This window comes from Fundulus heteroclitus, chromosome 10 (assembly GCF_011125445.2).
Source record: "Fundulus heteroclitus isolate FHET01 chromosome 10, MU-UCD_Fhet_4.1, whole genome shotgun sequence".
NCBI classification, from domain to species: domain Eukaryota; kingdom Metazoa; phylum Chordata; class Actinopteri; order Cyprinodontiformes; family Fundulidae; genus Fundulus; species Fundulus heteroclitus.
The window spans coordinates 9,532,368-9,549,970 of NC_046370.1; the positions used below are offsets into that span (position 1 = coordinate 9,532,368).

Genomic DNA, 17,603 nt, shown 5'->3' on the forward strand with positions numbered 1-17,603 from the left:
TTTAATATGAATAACATGTAAAATATTTCAGCACCTAATTTCCTAGTAGTTGATAGTGTTAGTACAACCACTGACTGTAGAATTACCTGTGAAACGTTTTCACTCAGCCAGAAAAGTGCTTGTTATTGCAAGCAAATCCTATGGGATTCTGTGAGAGTAGGGAGTAGCAAGATGGCGGCCAGTGACTTCAGTTTTTCGGCAAAATCAGCACTTCAGTGTATTATATAGCTCAGTGGTTTTCACTCCCAACTTTGTGGGAAAATTTTGGAGATGCCCCCTTCCTGTTCCAACATGACTGTGCACTAAAGCACAAAGCAAGGTCCATAAAAACATGGATGAAAGAGTTGGGTGTGGATGACCTTGACTGGCCTCAACCTGATAGAGACAATTTGGGATGAATTGGAGCTGAGACTGAGATTCAGGCCCTGTCGTCTAACATCAGTGTCTGACCTCAGAAATGCACTTCTTGACCAATGGTCAAAAAATCCTATAATCACACTCCTAAGTAAGGATTACTTCTGAGTAACAAGACAAAAAAGATAAATCCAAATGAAATGGCAAACATAATTTTCCATTTATGGTAAGGAGGACTGTGAAGTGAAGCCAGACTGAGGTAGTTTGGACACGAAGAGAGGAGGGACAGTGAGTACATCGATAGAAGGCTGCTGTGGCTAACCACCAGGTCTATAGGAAGACTATAGAGGAGTGGAGTGAAGGAGGCCATTAAGGTAATTGGTGTGAGAGAATAAGATGCAGAATATAGGGTAAGATGGAGACAGATGACTCGCAGTGGTGACCCCTGAAAGGGAAAAGCCAGAAGACGAAGAATGTAAGGGCGAACGGAGCTCAAAATAATAATGGAATTTTGAAATAAATTAAATAAAAAATCTCAAAATGAATAAAAATTTAGATATGTTTTAACGTTATTTGTTACTATTCATTTATTTATTGTGTAGTAGTAGATGGGTAGTAACCCTTTTAAACGCGGAGCTTTATTTTGAAAACACCCAACCGGAAGTGGCGTGTTGCCGCTGTCGGCCTTGACTCAGGTTCAGTCAGCTTGTCTGCATTCCTCCTCTCTCCCTTACAGCCCGGCCGATAGAGACAGAAAGAAAAGAGAGAGGAGGAGGAGGGGGGAAGAAAACACACATTATTATTCACAACCGTATAGGATTTTATGAAGCACGGAAGCCACTCGCACCGGATACACCAGGCCACGAAACATAACCGTAACCCCCCCTCCGGTTCAGACGGCCCCTTCAGGACTACAAATCGGAGAGAAAGACACAAGATTCCTGGTTTTTTTTTTTTTTGTTTAATGACGGGACCGTGCGTTTGTGCGTAGCTATCGAAAAGCAGCTTCGTTGAGACAGCCTACAGCCTTTTTTTCACGGCGGATATCTGCGTTATTTTTCCTCCCCCCTTCTTCTTCTTCTTCTTCTTTTTTTTTTAAATGAGGATTTTTTTTGCAAGATGGCTGATGACAGCTAGTCCCAACAAGGACAGAAAACCGCGACGTCCCCTTTAAGAACAGGAGGGTATATTTTTGTATTTTTTATTTATTTTTTTTATCAGCTAAATATATATATATTTAAAAAAAAAAATATGGCTGCCTGTAAACAGCTATGAGTGTAGCCAGGATGAAAGGAGTCTGGTCCGGTGTTTGTGTGTACCTGGTAGAAAATGGTGAGGTGACGTCTGAGGTAATTTAGGCGATTTAATCGAGATAAGGAAGTGGGACAAATATGCTGTTGGCTAAAGGCTGAGGCATCGATAGGCCAAACACGGTTTGAGACCAAAGTACAAAACAAACGGTTCATCTTTGGGGAGGGGGTGGGGGGGAGAAGAGAGAGAGAGAGAGAGGAATGGTGGTAATAATAATCATTGTTCGAGGAGATATTTGATAGATGTGTCAGGGAGGAGAGGAGAGGAGAGGAGGAGGAGGAGGAGGAGGAGGAGAGGGGGGAAGCAAACGGCTCTGCAACGGCAGCCAACATTCCTGCGGATCCTAAAAAAGCCTTTGTTTTGTGCGCAGGAGCTGGACCGGACCATTAAAACGATTAACTATGCAGTAAACAGCCTCGACGTGATGGCCTGGCTTTAATTTCCACTGGAGTTAGATCATAAGGCCTTCACTGTGAGAGAGAAAACTGGTTAAGTCAGGAGAAAAGAAGGGGGGGGTGTTTAAAAAAAAAAAAAAAAGCAGAGGCCTTGTGTACATATGCCACATTCATTAAACAGAAATGTCGTTTTTTTTATTATATATATGTGTGATTAAAGGACAGGAGGCTCTCATCTGAGCAGCAGGGCTTTTCTCAGCCATCGGCAGGTTGTGTGTGTCCTGCTCAGACTGCTGCTGGATGCTTATTTATAATTCAGCGGACAAAAGCATTGCGCTGCTCGCTGATTATCGAGGGGGGGAATCAGGCGTCCTTGAGGCTCCTACGGGGGAAAACAGTCACATTTTTTAAAAAGGCGTTTCTCTCTCTCTCTATGATTGTGTGTGTGTGTGAGTAGCAGCCAGGGTGTGGACCCGAGCAGCCTTTTCATGCCGAATTGGTTTATAGTCGACCATAATCCGTCGTTAGGGCGAAGAGGCCAGCAGAAAAGATCCAGATCCATGTCATGTGTCACATGGAGAGGCGTGCGTCCAGGTGAGGGTTAGTGGTTCTCTGTGCCTTGGTCTAACCTGTGGCAAGACGTGTCTGGTTCTGCCTTCCTGCAGGCCCCCCTGTGAGCACACAGCTGAATCACCCAAGGCAGGTCTGCTGGTCCTAAAGGGTGACTGACTTGTGAGGGCGAGGAGAGCACCGCTTCCTGTAATCTCGCCGGTGTTGTTGTTTTGCCCCAAAGCCTCCTTTAGCTCGCGTTTTACAGGAATCTGCCTTCATGCTGCGTTAATAAGCAATACTCGTCGTTTCGTCAGGGAAGCTGTGGGATTTTTTTTCAGGACTAGTTTCAGGTTTCCCTTGAAAGAGAGAGAGACACACAAACCCTCACACAGGGGTCTAAAGGTCTGATTTGTATGCCGGCCTGCACCACGATGGCCTCTGACATGGCTGAGACGTGGAGGAACTGTTTCGAGGAGGAGCTCATCTGCCCCATCTGCCTGCACGTGTTCTCCGATCCCATCCAGCTGCCCTGCAAGCACAACTTCTGCCGGGGCTGCATCAGCGAGGCCTGGGCCAAGGAGTCCTCGCTGGCCCGCTGCCCCGAGTGCAATCACGCCTACACGCAGAAGCCCAGCCTGGAGAAGAACCACAAACTGTCCAACATAGTGGAGAAGTACAACGCCCTGAGCGTGGAGAAGGCCGGCGCGCCGACGCTGCAGTGCATCCTGTGCCGCCGGGGCCCGCCGCTGCCCGCCGTCAAGGTGTGCCTGCGCTGCAACGCCCCGTGCTGCCAGTCCCACATCCAGACGCACCTGCAGCAGCCGTGCTCGGCCCTCGGGCACCTGCTGGTGGAGGCCGAGGCGGTGAAGGCCTGGACCTGCCCGCAGCACGACGAATACAGGCTGTACCACTGCGAGGCCGAGCAGACGGCGGTGTGCCAGTACTGCTGCTTCGCCCGGTGCCACCCGAGCCACGGCCACGCCGTCACCGACGTGGAGCTGCGGCGCAACGACATCAGAGTAAGACGCACCGAGCGCCGTGTTCACACGTTAAACTGTCACCGCTTTCAATCCAATCAATTCAGTTTATCTGCACAATTTACAACAGAAGTCATCTCAAGGCACATTACGAGTTTAACTGATTAAATTGTTATTCAGAGACATATAAGGAGGTGAAAATAATCATATATTCAAAATTAATGACATTCTAGTTCAAACCCAGCTATGATTCAGTTCATTAAGCCCAGCAGTTAAAGGTTTTCTATGTAAGGAAAGGGAATTGCATCGAGACATTGACGTAGCAGCAGCTCCTTCGAGAGCAAGCACGTGGCGACAGTGGGAAGGAAGGACTTCTTTTTAACAGGAAGAAACCTTTAGCAGAACTGTGCTCTGTATGCCTGGCAACCTTTTGCGATGGACAAGTGCTTTGAGAAGACAAAATAAGGAAAAACTACACAGAAGCTTTAGAGGGTTACATCTTACAGAGGAAGCGGAGGAAAAATAGCCATATATCTTGTTTAAAACGTTAACCAAGAAAACAAATGCATTAGATATAACAATCAGACTAAACAAAAATACTTAGGGCTTTGAGTCAAATAAATCATGGTACCTTAGGTTTTGAAATATGTGGCTTTTTTAAAAAAAAACTTGCACACAAAGCCTAAACTATTAATGGTGATCTAATCAATTGGCCAGAGACCAGATTTAATCAAGTTTTCTGCAGATCAGCTGGGATTGGCAGTGAAAATACAAAAAAAAAAAATGAAAACCAAGAACTGCTGCCATTTTCTGTATATAAGCACAAAATCTAACGCCATGTTGCTTTTTTTTTTTTTTTGCATTTATCCAGATGAAGGTCAGAAACATATGCTTCCCATGTAAATGGGAATGATCCTTTAATTAAATTTTTCTGTCTGTTTAAAAGCTGCTACTTCTATCAAAGAACCTGCAGCACATTTTGGTCTAGTCAGAAATTTTATGCGTTATGTTTTTTAGAAAAGAAAAAGAAAAAGCGAGAATCCGCCGATCCGACCTGAAAGAAAAAAGAAATCTTATTCAGCCGATCCGTACATCTCTATATAAGCCGTCAATTAAAAAAGGCTCTGGATCTATTTGTCCTTTCTCCCAATTCACACCTCCATTTCCTTTCTTCCTCCTTCCATTCACTGAATCATTTCGTATCGTTTTATTTGTTATTTTAAAAGATAGTAATAACAGTGTATATCTATATGTATCTATATTTAAATCTGCTGTTTTATATTTGCCTGAAGGCTTTATATTACACCAAATTTCCATTATTTGTGGCTTTGATGCTCATTTGGGCTAGTTCGCTCATGCAAAATATGACATATGACCCCTTATCAGGCCAAATATAAATACAAGCGGCCTCCTGAGGGTTAATTTCATGTATAGGAGGCAAATTACCTAATTTCCTTACAGCTGTGTAGATTATAAAAAAATACTTTAAACCCTCCAAAAAGCAGACCTTTTGAAACGTTCTCCTTTTCATATCTGAAAGAGCCTAGTCCAGCAAAGAGCAAACCAGCATCCACCTAGAAAGCAAACATTTTCTGAGCCGGCATGTTGGAATTCCTCCGTCAATTATAAAAAAAAAAAAAAAAAAAATAGCCACTGCTCAACCTGGCTGGGCGTTTTGTTTTAATCTCCCGTTTAAAATGACTCAAGTGGAGGAATTTGGGATCTGATGTCAGATGTGTGCTGATTTAAAAAAAAGATTTAAAGAAAAAAAAAAAGCACGATCAGATGTTGCTGTTTTATGAAAAGCGTGTATTTTGAGTGTTTTTCCGCTCTTATCCTGCATTTTTTCAGTCGCAGCCCATTCCAAGCCTCCATTCTCATCTGTTGGAATGGCAAACAATGCGGTGGAGGGTGGAACAATGAGGGCCCCTCAGAGGGCCTTATCTCCCCTGCACAGGTGCATCCGAGCACAGGGATCACCAGTTGTTGGAGGGGCGATGGGGGGGGTTGTAGGAAAGGAGGATTAAAGTGATTCATCACTTGCTGCTGTGGTCTTCTTGGTTGTTGTTGTTTTTTATTAACCTCTTCGGGTCCCGGGGGAGGTGGGGGGTTTGGGTGCTCGCTGCCTTTGGTTCGAACAGGGGTCACGCTGGTTGCTGCTGCCTCCTTAAAAAAATGTTTTAATGGGGTGTGACAGAGCGGTTAAGCCAAGAGGAGAAACACGAAGGCGTCACTCACTGCTCACTGACTCATTTAGTTCCCCCAACTTAGGTGTCAACCATGACATAGTAGGCTACGTTTCCTGTTGGTAATGCTATGACTCAGCTTCATGTATGGCTAAATAGTCCCCGGGGGCACGTGACCGGGCCATCAGGTGGGGCTTTAAAAAGCTGTTTCAAGAAAAGTTTCAACTGTTTCCTCGACACAATATTACAGTTTTACCCCAGAAAACCAAAAAAAAACAATGGAAAAAGTATGGATAGTGTTTTTAATGTTTCCAGGTCTAGAGAATTATTGGAAAAATATTAAAAAATAGGGTTAGGGAAAATGTCTTCAATTCCATACCTAAGTCTTTATTTAATTTAAAGGGGATATATCATGCCAAACCCACTTTTTTACTCCTCTAGTGTCTAGGAGTGCAAAAAATTTAGATGTAGTCTCTCCAAGTGCTGCGTAGATATCTTTATAATCTTTTTGGGTCTTATTTTTGGGTCTTATTTTTCAAGCCGTTTAGTTTTCTCTGTTCTCTGTTGCATTTTTTAAAACAATTACAGCACAGTATTTGCTGTGCTCATGGACTTCTGCCTAACCGATTTTTTGTTTTTTGCTGATATTTTGTAGTCCAAGCTAAAGGATGCTAAAGCTACAACTGATTTAAAGAGACGGCACCAAAACGAGTTGCTCTCAGTAGCACCTCAGAACACGGGTAAAAAAGGGGAAATGTAGGGGTAAATTAATGAGGAATTCAGACCAAAGCATTGCAGTTCCACTTTATATAGACCATAAAAAGTGGAAATGGAAGGCACTGAAAAGCATGATATGTCCCCTTTTAATTTAAGTTATTTAAAAGGAATAGCTCAAGCAGGTACATTCAATTTAATTTTATTTATATAGCACCAATTCACAACACATTTCATCTCAAGGCACTTTACAAAGTCAAATTTAATCAAATCATACGGACGGATTGGTGAAAAAGTTTCCTCTCTAAGGAAACCCAGCAGATTGCATCAAGTCTTGACAAGCAGCATTCACTCCTGAAAGAGCGTAGAGCCACAGTGGACAGTCGTCTGTATTGTTGATGGCTTTGCAGCAATCCCTCATACTGAGCATGCATTGTTCATTTATTTCTATTCAGCATAAAATCAGAGTCAGGTCAGTGTCCCCCTTTGGTCAATAAACCCCATTAAGCTCTAAAACTCTTGGAAGTGGAAGTAGTTCCTGTGGGAAGAAGATTTAATGTTAGCTATTTGCTGTATTAATTAGGTGTTTATAGTAAGGTTGGAGGAAGCACAAAAATCATGCACTTATATGAAAAGGTAATAAGATTTAATGATATGTCGAGACATGTCAGCGTTAATTCAGGCTGCGAAACAGCGAGTGAGAGCCAGACGTTTAGTGCAGAACGTTAAGGCTGAACAGAGCACAAATAAAATAAAATTGTTCCTGTTTTTTTTTTTTTGAGCATTTAGCATTGAGCTGTCGTTTAACGGGCTTAATTCGGCAGCTTCTTACAAATTTGCATTGTCTGAGGAATACCCATGGAGACTGCTGCTTTAGTAATGCTAGCCCTGCTAACTGCTAATAGTGGTAATATTTATGATGCTAAAACTACCTTAAAATGCAAACTCTGTAAGCATTTTCTTTGTTTTAACATGATTTCACCTCTTCTCACAACAGAAATACTCTTTTACAGTTCTTAAAAAGATAAAACTATATGTAGGTCAAAGCTTTACTGATATTGGCAACCAACTTAACTTTTTCCTTTTGTGTGAAGTCCAGTGAATTATAAACAAATTCATTAAAAAAATAAATCCAAGAGTTTAAATGTATTAGTTTTCAACGATAAACTGCAAATCCTTTTGAGTGTTTTACATCTTCCCAATTCGTTTTACGTCCCTTATTCATGACTCATTTAATTTAAGTTTGCTATACAAAATCCCGTAAATCCTTTTTACAAGAAGCATTTAAAATTAATATCTTGATTTTGATTTAGAGTGTTAAACTGTTTTTCCCAGATAAAATAATTTTGATGTCATTGGTAGTAAACTTAATAAAACTACAATGGGCTAAACCGTGAAAAAGAAAATCCTGATCACATCTTTCCTTTTTATGTTTTTTTCTCCTAAATGCCCACAAACACTGAGCTCAAATGACCATAATTTTAATTTAATAAATGGTAACCTCTCCTGTGTTAATCCAGTTTCTTGAGTTACCAGATGGTCAAAAACGGGTCTAATTAGCATTGTAGGATTTGTCTTCAGCAACAGTAAAAATCTCTTTATTGCTGTTGTTACAGATTAATTTGTTGTGACTGTCCATCTTTAATAATGAATGTTGGGCTGTTGAATATGTTCTCGTTTAACAGATTAATTCCTTGGAGATCAAGAAATGTTTTATCTATGATCCATGGCTGTCACCCAGGCTGGTGTTGTTTAAAAAAAATACCAGGGCTGGGCGATATTAGAAAATCTTGCAATGGCAATAAAATCGGTAGTAATTGAAGTGATTGTAATACGTCCACATTTTCCTCTCGTTCTCATCTGTGCTTCCATCACTCCGACATTTAGGATTTCGGGCGATTTCATTTGTGTCTGGTGTGAGCGTCTGCTGCTGTGAGACTCCAACTGGCTAAATATTACATTAGCATGAAAAATGCATCTTCAAAATGCCTGGAACATATTAGTCAACAGTCTTTTGTGATACAAATATTTGTAAGAAATACATTGCAAAAACGTATGTTAGCACATTAGACATTGAGTAAGATGATAAATATGTCGGCTGATAAATGAGAAGGAAGTGCAACAAAAAAAAACGGAAATACTGCAGAATTAAAACGTATTCATATCGTTCCTGTAGTTTAAAGTTCCTTCTAATGAGATCCGAGGAAACAAATATTTGGGCATCAATGAGCTTTTAAGCAGCTGACCGCAGGCTAGCTACCAGAGAAGATAGCTTGGGTAATTAAACAGCTACTATATACTTTTTACTTTATAAAAAGTGGGAATATATATATTCTATCAATCAACATGCTATGCTATATACTATTTTTGAAGCTGCTGGAATTAAAGACATCTTATACGTTTTTGGTTTAGATATATCTGTAAATACAGTGAAACCGGTGTTTTTACTCACGGTTTTTATCACCCAGTAAGAAATTCATCCCAGTCCATGCCTGCTTCTTAGTCATGGTGTTGGAAAAACTCCATGAATTTTGTTAAAATTAACATTTCAGTTAACCTTGCCTGCAATTTGAATTCTCTCAGCATTTGTGCGTTCAAGAAACCCATGAGTAGCCATCGTGTCCCGCTCCTGTCTCAATCATTTAGGGCCTGAACCAGAAATTGGTTTGGGCCAATCGCATTGCAGTATTGTGCTTTAAGGCGGGACATACCAGCTGTGATGAAAGCAAGCGCTGCCGAGCCCAAAAGCTGAAGCTAAACTAAACATGGCGGCGCAGGAGGACGCACGCGTAGCTAATGCTGTCACATCTGTTTGGTCAGAATTCACCATTCCTTCTTTAAAAGAAGTGCCTTGACCAGCGTATTCCAAAAAAAGTAAAAAACAAAGCAACTGGACTCGTTTTTCGTAGTTGAAGATGTTTCGCTTCCTCTCCAGGAAGCTTTCTCAATTCAAAAAGTATATATTTGATATATTGTTTGGACAGTAGTATAAAGCTTGTTACTGCACATTACTCCAGACTTTTTGAATTGAGAAAGCTTCCTGGAGAGGAAGCGAAACGTCTTCAACTACGAAAAACAAGTCCAGTAGCTTTGTTTTTTACTTTTTTTGGAATGACCAGGACCTGGATGACTGAGAATCTCCACCAGCACTTGACCAGCGTAACTTCTGGTTTGTCATGGCGCCTGCTGCTTACATTTTCATTTTATACCGTGATTGGATAAAACCAACCTTTGGCAGGCGGGCACTAGGTGTCTCTTCGTCCAATCAGCTTGGGGAAAGTTGTGCTGAACGTCCCTGCTTTCGCTGAACGGATTCGATGGCAGCAGTCCCAGATTGGTAATTTGCAGAATGCTACATATTATTGATTTAGTTTGTCAGGTTCTGCTTATGACAGAGGAAGCTATCTGGCTCTGTTTTCAGCCTTATCAGCAGGCCCTAATCCGTACACATCTTTTTAGATATTTTCCATCGTGGTGGTCTCAATCCACACAGCCTCATGATGATTGTGATTAAACCGCACACATCACCCTACAGCCCCTCCTTCACCCTGCTCCCCACCTCCATCAGCCCCCCAAACCCACTTCACCTCCCTCACACTATCCACCAGCCACCCTTAAGCCACATCCGACCTTCCCCCTAGCCCTTCCCTCCCGCTCTGATGGAAAGGACTCTGCGGTGAAATGACAGCTGAAGAGCACCCTTCCTCTGTTTTTTAACCTCTGCTTCCCCTCCCCCCCCCCAAAGGTATCTATATAGACACGCCCCTCCTCCACTTCCTCCTGGTCCTCCGCCCGGCTTCTGCTCAGAGCCTAACCCAATCAGTCAGCACAACCAGGTCAGCGTCCTGGATCCGACCAACTGTGCATGTAACAGGGATATGTAGGGCAGCGATTTCCCAACCATGTGCCGCCGAGACCCGACGCCGTGCAGCTTTTCCTTCGCATCAGCCCCGCAGAAGCAGCTGATGGCTAATGATAAAATCAGCCGCTGTGTGTTGGAATGCCTCTGCGGAGGGGAGGATGATGGCGTGTCTGAGGGGAACAGCTGATCATTCATTTACTGAACTGATTAGGATTCGGTCTGTCTCTTTAAAGGCTTGGCCGTGACAGCGGTAGACGTTTTTTTAGGTTTTATTTTTTTGAGGAGATATTTTGTAAATGCGTTGTAAATTTGCAGTTTTAGCCTCAATACTAAATTGATGGGGATTGTTTTTGAGTAAACTGTTCTTTCTACAAATATTGAATAAAGAGATTAACCTTTTTCATCAGTTGAAACAAGATTACACTTTTAATGCAGTACATTTATTATTGTTCTTAATACAAGAAGATTAATCACCTATAAGCATTAAAGGTTTATATTATTGTTTTGGAAACCTCATTATTTTTGGTTTAAATCTGGATTATTATTGTTTTTCTACATTATTTAAGTTAACAGTTGGATACTGTTTTTTTTTCTCTCTCCCTAAAACAAGCTAATTTTATCGTTTTTTTTTATATACCAAATGAAGCGAATATGAAATTTTTCTAGGTAAAAATGGTCAATTAATCAGAAAATGATTCTATTTCGGATCGGTTGCACTGCAGTCGCGCGCATTAATTTTGACTAACGCCTTCAGTTATTGATGCACTTGGTAAAATTGGTTAAATAAATTAATCCTCTATAGCAGAAGCGTAGTCTGTCACTGCAAAATGTAGAAAAACCATTAATTTGATTACATTTACTTGGTGTTTGGGGAGGAGGGGTTTTATGGACATGTTTTACACTAGATGTCACCGAAAGCATTTTTTTATTTTCTCTCTCTTATTTATGCTTAAAGCCAGCGTGTCTATAAGCTTGTTATAAATACATAGATGTCTATTTCGCCTTGCTTACTTATCAAAATGGGAAAGAGAAGAGTACATGTAATTAAGGTCAGGAAGTAGCTGATAAAATGGCTATATTTGTATATAGCGTAAAAACAACTGGGGCTGTGACAAATAAAGTTGTGCAAGGCGCGAAGTTTATCTGGAAAAAAACTCTAACATCACCGTTGAAGATCTGCAGCAAAGAGCATCATTGTTTGGTCTCCAATAAATACAGTTTATTTCAGGGCTTTTTTTTACGCCGACTGTCCAGGGTGCAGAAAGTGTGACAAGCTAATGATTATTTCTATAATCAAAACCATGATCAACATTTCCAGACCCGACACGTTCAACAACAGAGGGTTGGAGGCTCTGAAGGATAAAATGGCAACTGCGCAGAGCTCCGTCCAGCCTTCCTGTTATCTGCTGACGGTCTTATTCTCAGCCTGATATTTTAGTTCCTAAAGGAACTAAAATATCTGGAGAAAATTGTTCCCTTTCCAATGGCCTCTTACATTTCTCTCTGCTTCATATGCCTTCGTTTTAAACACTTTAGCCATACCAAACAGGGCCAACTTTCTCCTTCTCTTCCCTAATGGGAGCCAGAAATGCTGCCGCACCAAAGATTTCAGCTTTTTTTTTTTTTTTTTTTTTTTTTTTTTTTTTTTTTTGGAGCTTTGTTGGTGCTAATATAGCCGGATGAAGTTATGCTAACAACAACAACCAAAACACTGCTTCACGGGGCAGACTTTGCTAGCTGAGGAAATCTTTGGTGATATTAAAATGCTTTAGTATTTCTCCACTAGACAAACCAAACTAAAATGTCGAAATGCCTTCAGGATTTTACATTTGTGAGGGTAAACAGGACATTAAAACCTAAATTTATGATCATTTCTGCTATTAAATGTCTCAAATGTTCCAATTATATCATTAAAAAAAAGTCAACACTAACAATAATAAGTGATAGCTTGCTTTATCCTCAGCACAAACTGAACAGGGAGATGGTTTGGCTGAGCAGCCGCCTGCTGTTCTTCACATGCCATCCTCCTCCAGAAATAACAGGTGCTGTTGCTAAAACATTGGAGCGGCCTCCTATGGGTGATCTAATGTCTTTTAGGAAGAAAGTGCTGGACGGAGGAGGAAGAGGAGGAGGAGGAGGGAGAGCAGAGCTGCCCGAGCTCTTTACCGACCATTTATCTATCGCTGCCTCCAGCTCCCCCAACTTTGGTCCTCACTCTCTCTAATGCAAAACGCCAAATAGCTGTCGGTTGCTATGACAGCATCCCCCTCCTTTCCTCCCTAGCAGGGATTGTATGTTGGATGGAGACAAAATTACCCAGCAGGAACTCTTTAATATCTCTGGTATGACGAGTGAACGCTTGTGGCAAACCCGGAGCCTAAAGCCGTGTCCCCCTTTTTTTGTTTCCTTCTCCCCTTCTTCAGCAAAACCTGCTGAGACAGCAGGAGCGCGTGGAGGAGCGGGTGCAGGAGATCGAAGAGCAGCTCTGCAAACTCGACTCTGACAAGTGTACAGTGGAGGTACGTTTTTTTTTTTTTTTAAGCCTCTTTTTAACACTTTTTACCGTTAAAAAGCTTCGTTCGCTCTAAATTCGTTTCTCCACACAGGACAGAGTGTGCGAGCTGAAAGAGGAGGTGCGCCTGCAGTACCAGCGCATGCACCAGCTCCTGGAGGAGGATCTCGGGCGTACGCTGGAGGCGCTGGACCGAGCTCAGGCGCGCTTCTTCCAGGAGAACGCGGCGCAGGTTCTGGCCCTGGGAGAGCAGCGCCATGAGGCCCAGAAGCTGCTGAGCTCCATCCACACGGCCTTCAGCAAGGCGGAGGAGCTGAGCTTCATGAAGAACACCAAGCCTGTGAAAATCCTCACCGACAGGTGGGCCAAAACCGTTTACAATAGATCATTTCCTCTTTTTCTGACTTTCGTTTGGTAAATGAATAAAAGATGTTCATTTTATTTTATTTTTTTACAGTGTCCTGTCTGGCAATGTGGCAATAAGTGTTGTCTTAATACCAAAAAGAGCCCAACAGATTTTACTTTCCCAAGCAGCACCGCTTTCGCCATTGTACTCTGCTTAATTAATGTAAATAGTTTTATTATAATTTATGCAGGGAGTATTTCATGTTATATGGACACCAAAGTGAGAAAAGGTGAAAGAAAGAGGAGGTAAAAGGGAGAGAATGATTAAAAAAAAGAGGTAATTCAGAAGGTGAAGCTCACGCATTTTGTATATTATTTATATATTTGAAAAAGGAAAAAGGCCTGCATACATGCGCTACATGTAATTGCTGCATCGACGCAGCACCGCATCATTTTATCTGCCATTAGCAGTGCTGTCTAACGGTTTAATGGAAACAGGAGCAAATGAGCTCCTGCACTCATCGCATTTGTTGATTTCATCTGCCAGATCACAGGAGGTTTCAGTCTGCATAGATAATATGTGGAGGGGGGGGGGGCATCAGACATTAGTGTTTGCTCCTGCTCAAGTGTTGACTGATGTCCCTGAAATTAGTATCTGATTTAAACCGTTCACTCCTTCACTAAGCTCCAGGACGATTTCACACTTTTTATATCATCCTCCTGGCTGTAGTTCATCACTTCTCTTTCTAAATCCAAAACGCATAAGCTGATTAATTCTGCCACTGACTAGTTTGCTGGCCTATAAAGCACAGTGATTGGCGGCGTGGGCAGGTGTCAAGTCCTGCAGGAAAATAAAATCAGGATCTTCATAAGGCGTGTCAGCATGAAGCTCTCCTAAGTTTCCTGGCAGACAGCTGTGTTGGCCTTGGTCTTGATGAAGCACAGCAGACCAACACCTGCAGATGGCATGGCGACCCAAAGCATCGCTGACTGCCCATTTCACCCTAGAAGTCAACGGACTTGGGTTCTGTGTTCTCCACTGTTCCTTTTAGACTCCAGAACCTTGATTTTTAAATGAATCCCTGTTCCTTCTGCACCTCTTTGTAGCACAGTTTTTCCTTCCACTAAACTTCCCATTAACATGCTTTGAAACAGCTTCAGTAGAAATGAGCCTTCTGTGGCTTTCCCTGATGGTGACTGCTGGACATTTCTGCATTAAATAAATCATTTTAATGGGGTTTTGTAAGAAGACATCTAGTTTTACAGTAAATTCATTTCCTTCATTAATTGTAAATCATAACCATCAAAATGAACAGAAAAAAAAAACAGTTCAATGCATCACTTTGTGTATAATAAATCTGTCTAATGTAGGAGTTTAACCTTTAGAGGTGAATTACTGAAGTTAAGACAGTGATGATTTATTAAGATGCTTTATCCTAATGTTTTTGCATCCCTGCTGTCCCCTGGCTGCAGGTCTCAGGCGTGTGTGGGAAGCAGCCTCCCTCCGTACAAAGTGGGGAATCTGAACTCTAAGCTGTTTCTTTCTGAGATCTCAAAAAGAGAGAAGAGCTTGAAGCGAACGCTTGAAGGTAGGCATTCTAATAAGATTTGCACGTGAAGCTTTTAATCTGAGCCCCAAACTGTCCTTAAAGGTTGTTTTATTTCACACTTTGCATCCTCTCCTAGTGCCCCTCACGCCTCCGTCAGCGTTCCTGCAGACCGTCGCTGCTTTCCCCAGCGGTCAGAGCTCCGGAGCGGAGAAACGGAAACATTCCACCGCCTTCCCGGAGGGAAACGGCAGCGCTGGGAAAAACGGCGCTCCGGGTTTCAAAGACTCCTCCTCGTCCTCCTCTTCCTCTTCGTCGTTAGCCAAGCAGCCCTACCTGGGGTCCGGCTCCGCCTCCGGAGAGGGCCAGTCCACCAATCAGCAGACTCTGGGCCCCTGCGCCCCGCCGCACATCGGCGAGAGCGGCGGCGCCGGGAGCGGGAGCGGCTCGCTGGCCAACCACCACTCGGGCTCCGTGTTCAGCTCCTCGCACTTCCCGGCGGGAGGCAGCGGCTCCTCCCACTCCTCCCAGCAGGCCGTGCTGCCGCAGTACGGCAGCCGCAAGATCCTGGTGTGCACCATGGACAACTGCTACTGCTCCGGGGTGCCGTCTGTGTCGGGCCACCGCAGCCACGCGTCCTTCCCGCGCTCGGGCTCCTTCCCCTGGGTGAGCCACCAGGACTACCCGCCTCCGCCCGGCCTGGCGTCCGGAGGCCCGTCCATGCAGGGGCTGGCGGTGAGGGACTGGATAGACGCCTCGCAGACGCACAGACATGCAGATTTCTACGGGCTGTACGGCCAGCCTTCCACCAAGCACTACGTCACCAGTTAACGCCGCAGCTTTGCTCCTGAAATAGAGAGAGAGACGGGCACCAGAATAGCACACCCTTACAGATTTATACACCTGGGAAAAAAACAAAAACAACAGAAACGAGTTGAACTCCACATTTGCGTCCGCACACAGATACGGAACAGACTCATTCGGGGGGCAGGGTTGATCCGTTTTAATGTTGCTTTGATTTCATTCGGTGTTTTAATGTAGATAACACACAAACTCTGCTCACTTTTCGCACAACTCGGCTCCGCGTCTTACGCAGGAGAAAAAAAAATAATGATATTGATGACAAGGGTTCTGAGGACAGGAGGGTTACCTTTTAATTTATAGAGTAGGATGCAAATTATGAACAATGAAAAATGAACTCTTGCTAGAAGAAGCTTTTCCTGCTTTTTCACAGGTTCTCGCCGAGGCTAAAGGGAAAGGGAGATATTACGGCCTCTGGGTTCAGCTCATGTTTCTCTTGATGTAATCACCCCTGAAGTTATGCTGAGGCCCAGCTGCCTTATGATGTTCATGTATTTTTCCACAAGCTGACTCTGTTTGATCCTTTAAAAGCGGAAGGGGAAGACGGCGGTCCCCTCTTCCCCCCCCCCCCCCCCCCCCAACGCGTAACGTTTGATTTTTTTTCTCATCTCGGCACTTCTTCCTTTCGTTTGCTGAGTTCAGGGATGCGTCGCACAGCTTGAACGCAAAAACGCTCTTCCATGGAACACCCACAATGCACTTGTGGACGCCTTCCTACGCCGCGACTACGACGGGGACTATAGAGCCGCCTCACTGGGGGGTAGAGGCAGACCCCAGTTCCTCAAACTCCCTTCTGCCACAGAAGGACAGACAAATACCTACAAAGACTGTTTTTCCTCCTTTCTTTGTGATTTACTATGGCTTTGTGTTATTTGGTACATCTGTAGGAATCATGTAGAGACAAAAGACTGGACAGACCAAACCAATCATGCATCTGGACCGATCTGACGATGCTGTAATTGTACTTCCTGCAGGGCAAAGATGTCACTTCCTCTCAAAGAAAAAAAAAAAGCACATGAGCTCTTGGCTTCCTGTTTGCAGCTGAAAGCATGCAAGGAAGAATTTCTTGTTTTCTAAAGCACTCAAATGGAGAACAATGGGGAAGGGGGGGGGGCTGTACGCTGTTTTAAAATGAGTGTATGAAAGAAACAAACAGTGGGAGGACGTTTTTTCATCAACTTTCTTTTTTTTTTTTTTTTTTAAAGAACAAAGCTGAGAGATGTAAGCAACGAGTCGTCGTCCTATAACGGAGCTGTTACAACACCTAACATCATCAGGAGGGGGGAAAAAAGTGTCTTTTTGTAAATATTTTGTGAAATGGGAAGTAAGAAAAAACAAAAATAAAAAATAGAAAAGTTGCAGACATGATTTGGAGATGGGTTCCAAATAAACAAATAAATTTAATCTGGTCTCTGCTGTTAACTGTCCACGTGCAAACCCCACCATCTCATTTAAAGGATAAAAGTGCTGATATCCTATATTTTTGTTACTGTAAATAAATCCCATAAAAAAGGCAAACCCAGCAGTGTGTTAGTATTTAAGTACATATTGATTCACATTTTAGTTTCTCAGTGTTAAATGTCGTTAGTTCCTGGCCAAAAATACGCTTTAATGCCAATTATCAAATGGTAACATTATGTTACAGCTATTTTGCCTTGTAGAAGAGTATGAATACTTGGCTGCCTCGACACCTGCAAATAATGGTTCCTTTACAATCCATGTATGTTTTGGTAGAAAGAGAATTGAAATGAAAGCCATTTCTATTTTTTATTTTTTTAACTGTTAATGGGGACATATCATGCTTTTAAGTTCTTACTTTTCTCATTGAAATAATTTACGAGTATGCTTTGATCTGAATTCCTCATTAATTTACCCCCATGTTCCTCCTTTTTACCGCTGTTCCTAGATGCGTCTGAGAGCAACGTTGGTGCCGTCTCTTTAAATCTAAAGGAGACACATCACACTCTTCACCCCTCCAGGTCACATA

At 42.8% G+C, this 17,603-nt stretch overlaps 1 protein-coding gene across 1 annotated transcript; it reads left to right on the forward strand.

The window, feature by feature from the left end:
* The first annotated feature begins 1,029 nt into the window (after nucleotides 1-1,029).
* On the forward strand, nucleotides 1,030-17,020 carry trim8b (tripartite motif containing 8b). Its single transcript, XM_012865395.3, has 5 exons — nucleotides 1,030-3,631; nucleotides 12,775-12,870; nucleotides 12,958-13,223; nucleotides 14,682-14,797; nucleotides 14,895-17,020. Exons 1-5 carry the CDS (start codon nucleotides 3,026-3,028, stop codon nucleotides 15,584-15,586), a joined length of 1,776 nt encoding a protein of 591 aa, XP_012720849.2. The 5' UTR covers nucleotides 1,030-3,025; the 3' UTR covers nucleotides 15,587-17,020.
* The last annotated feature ends 583 nt before the right edge of the window (nucleotides 17,021-17,603 follow it).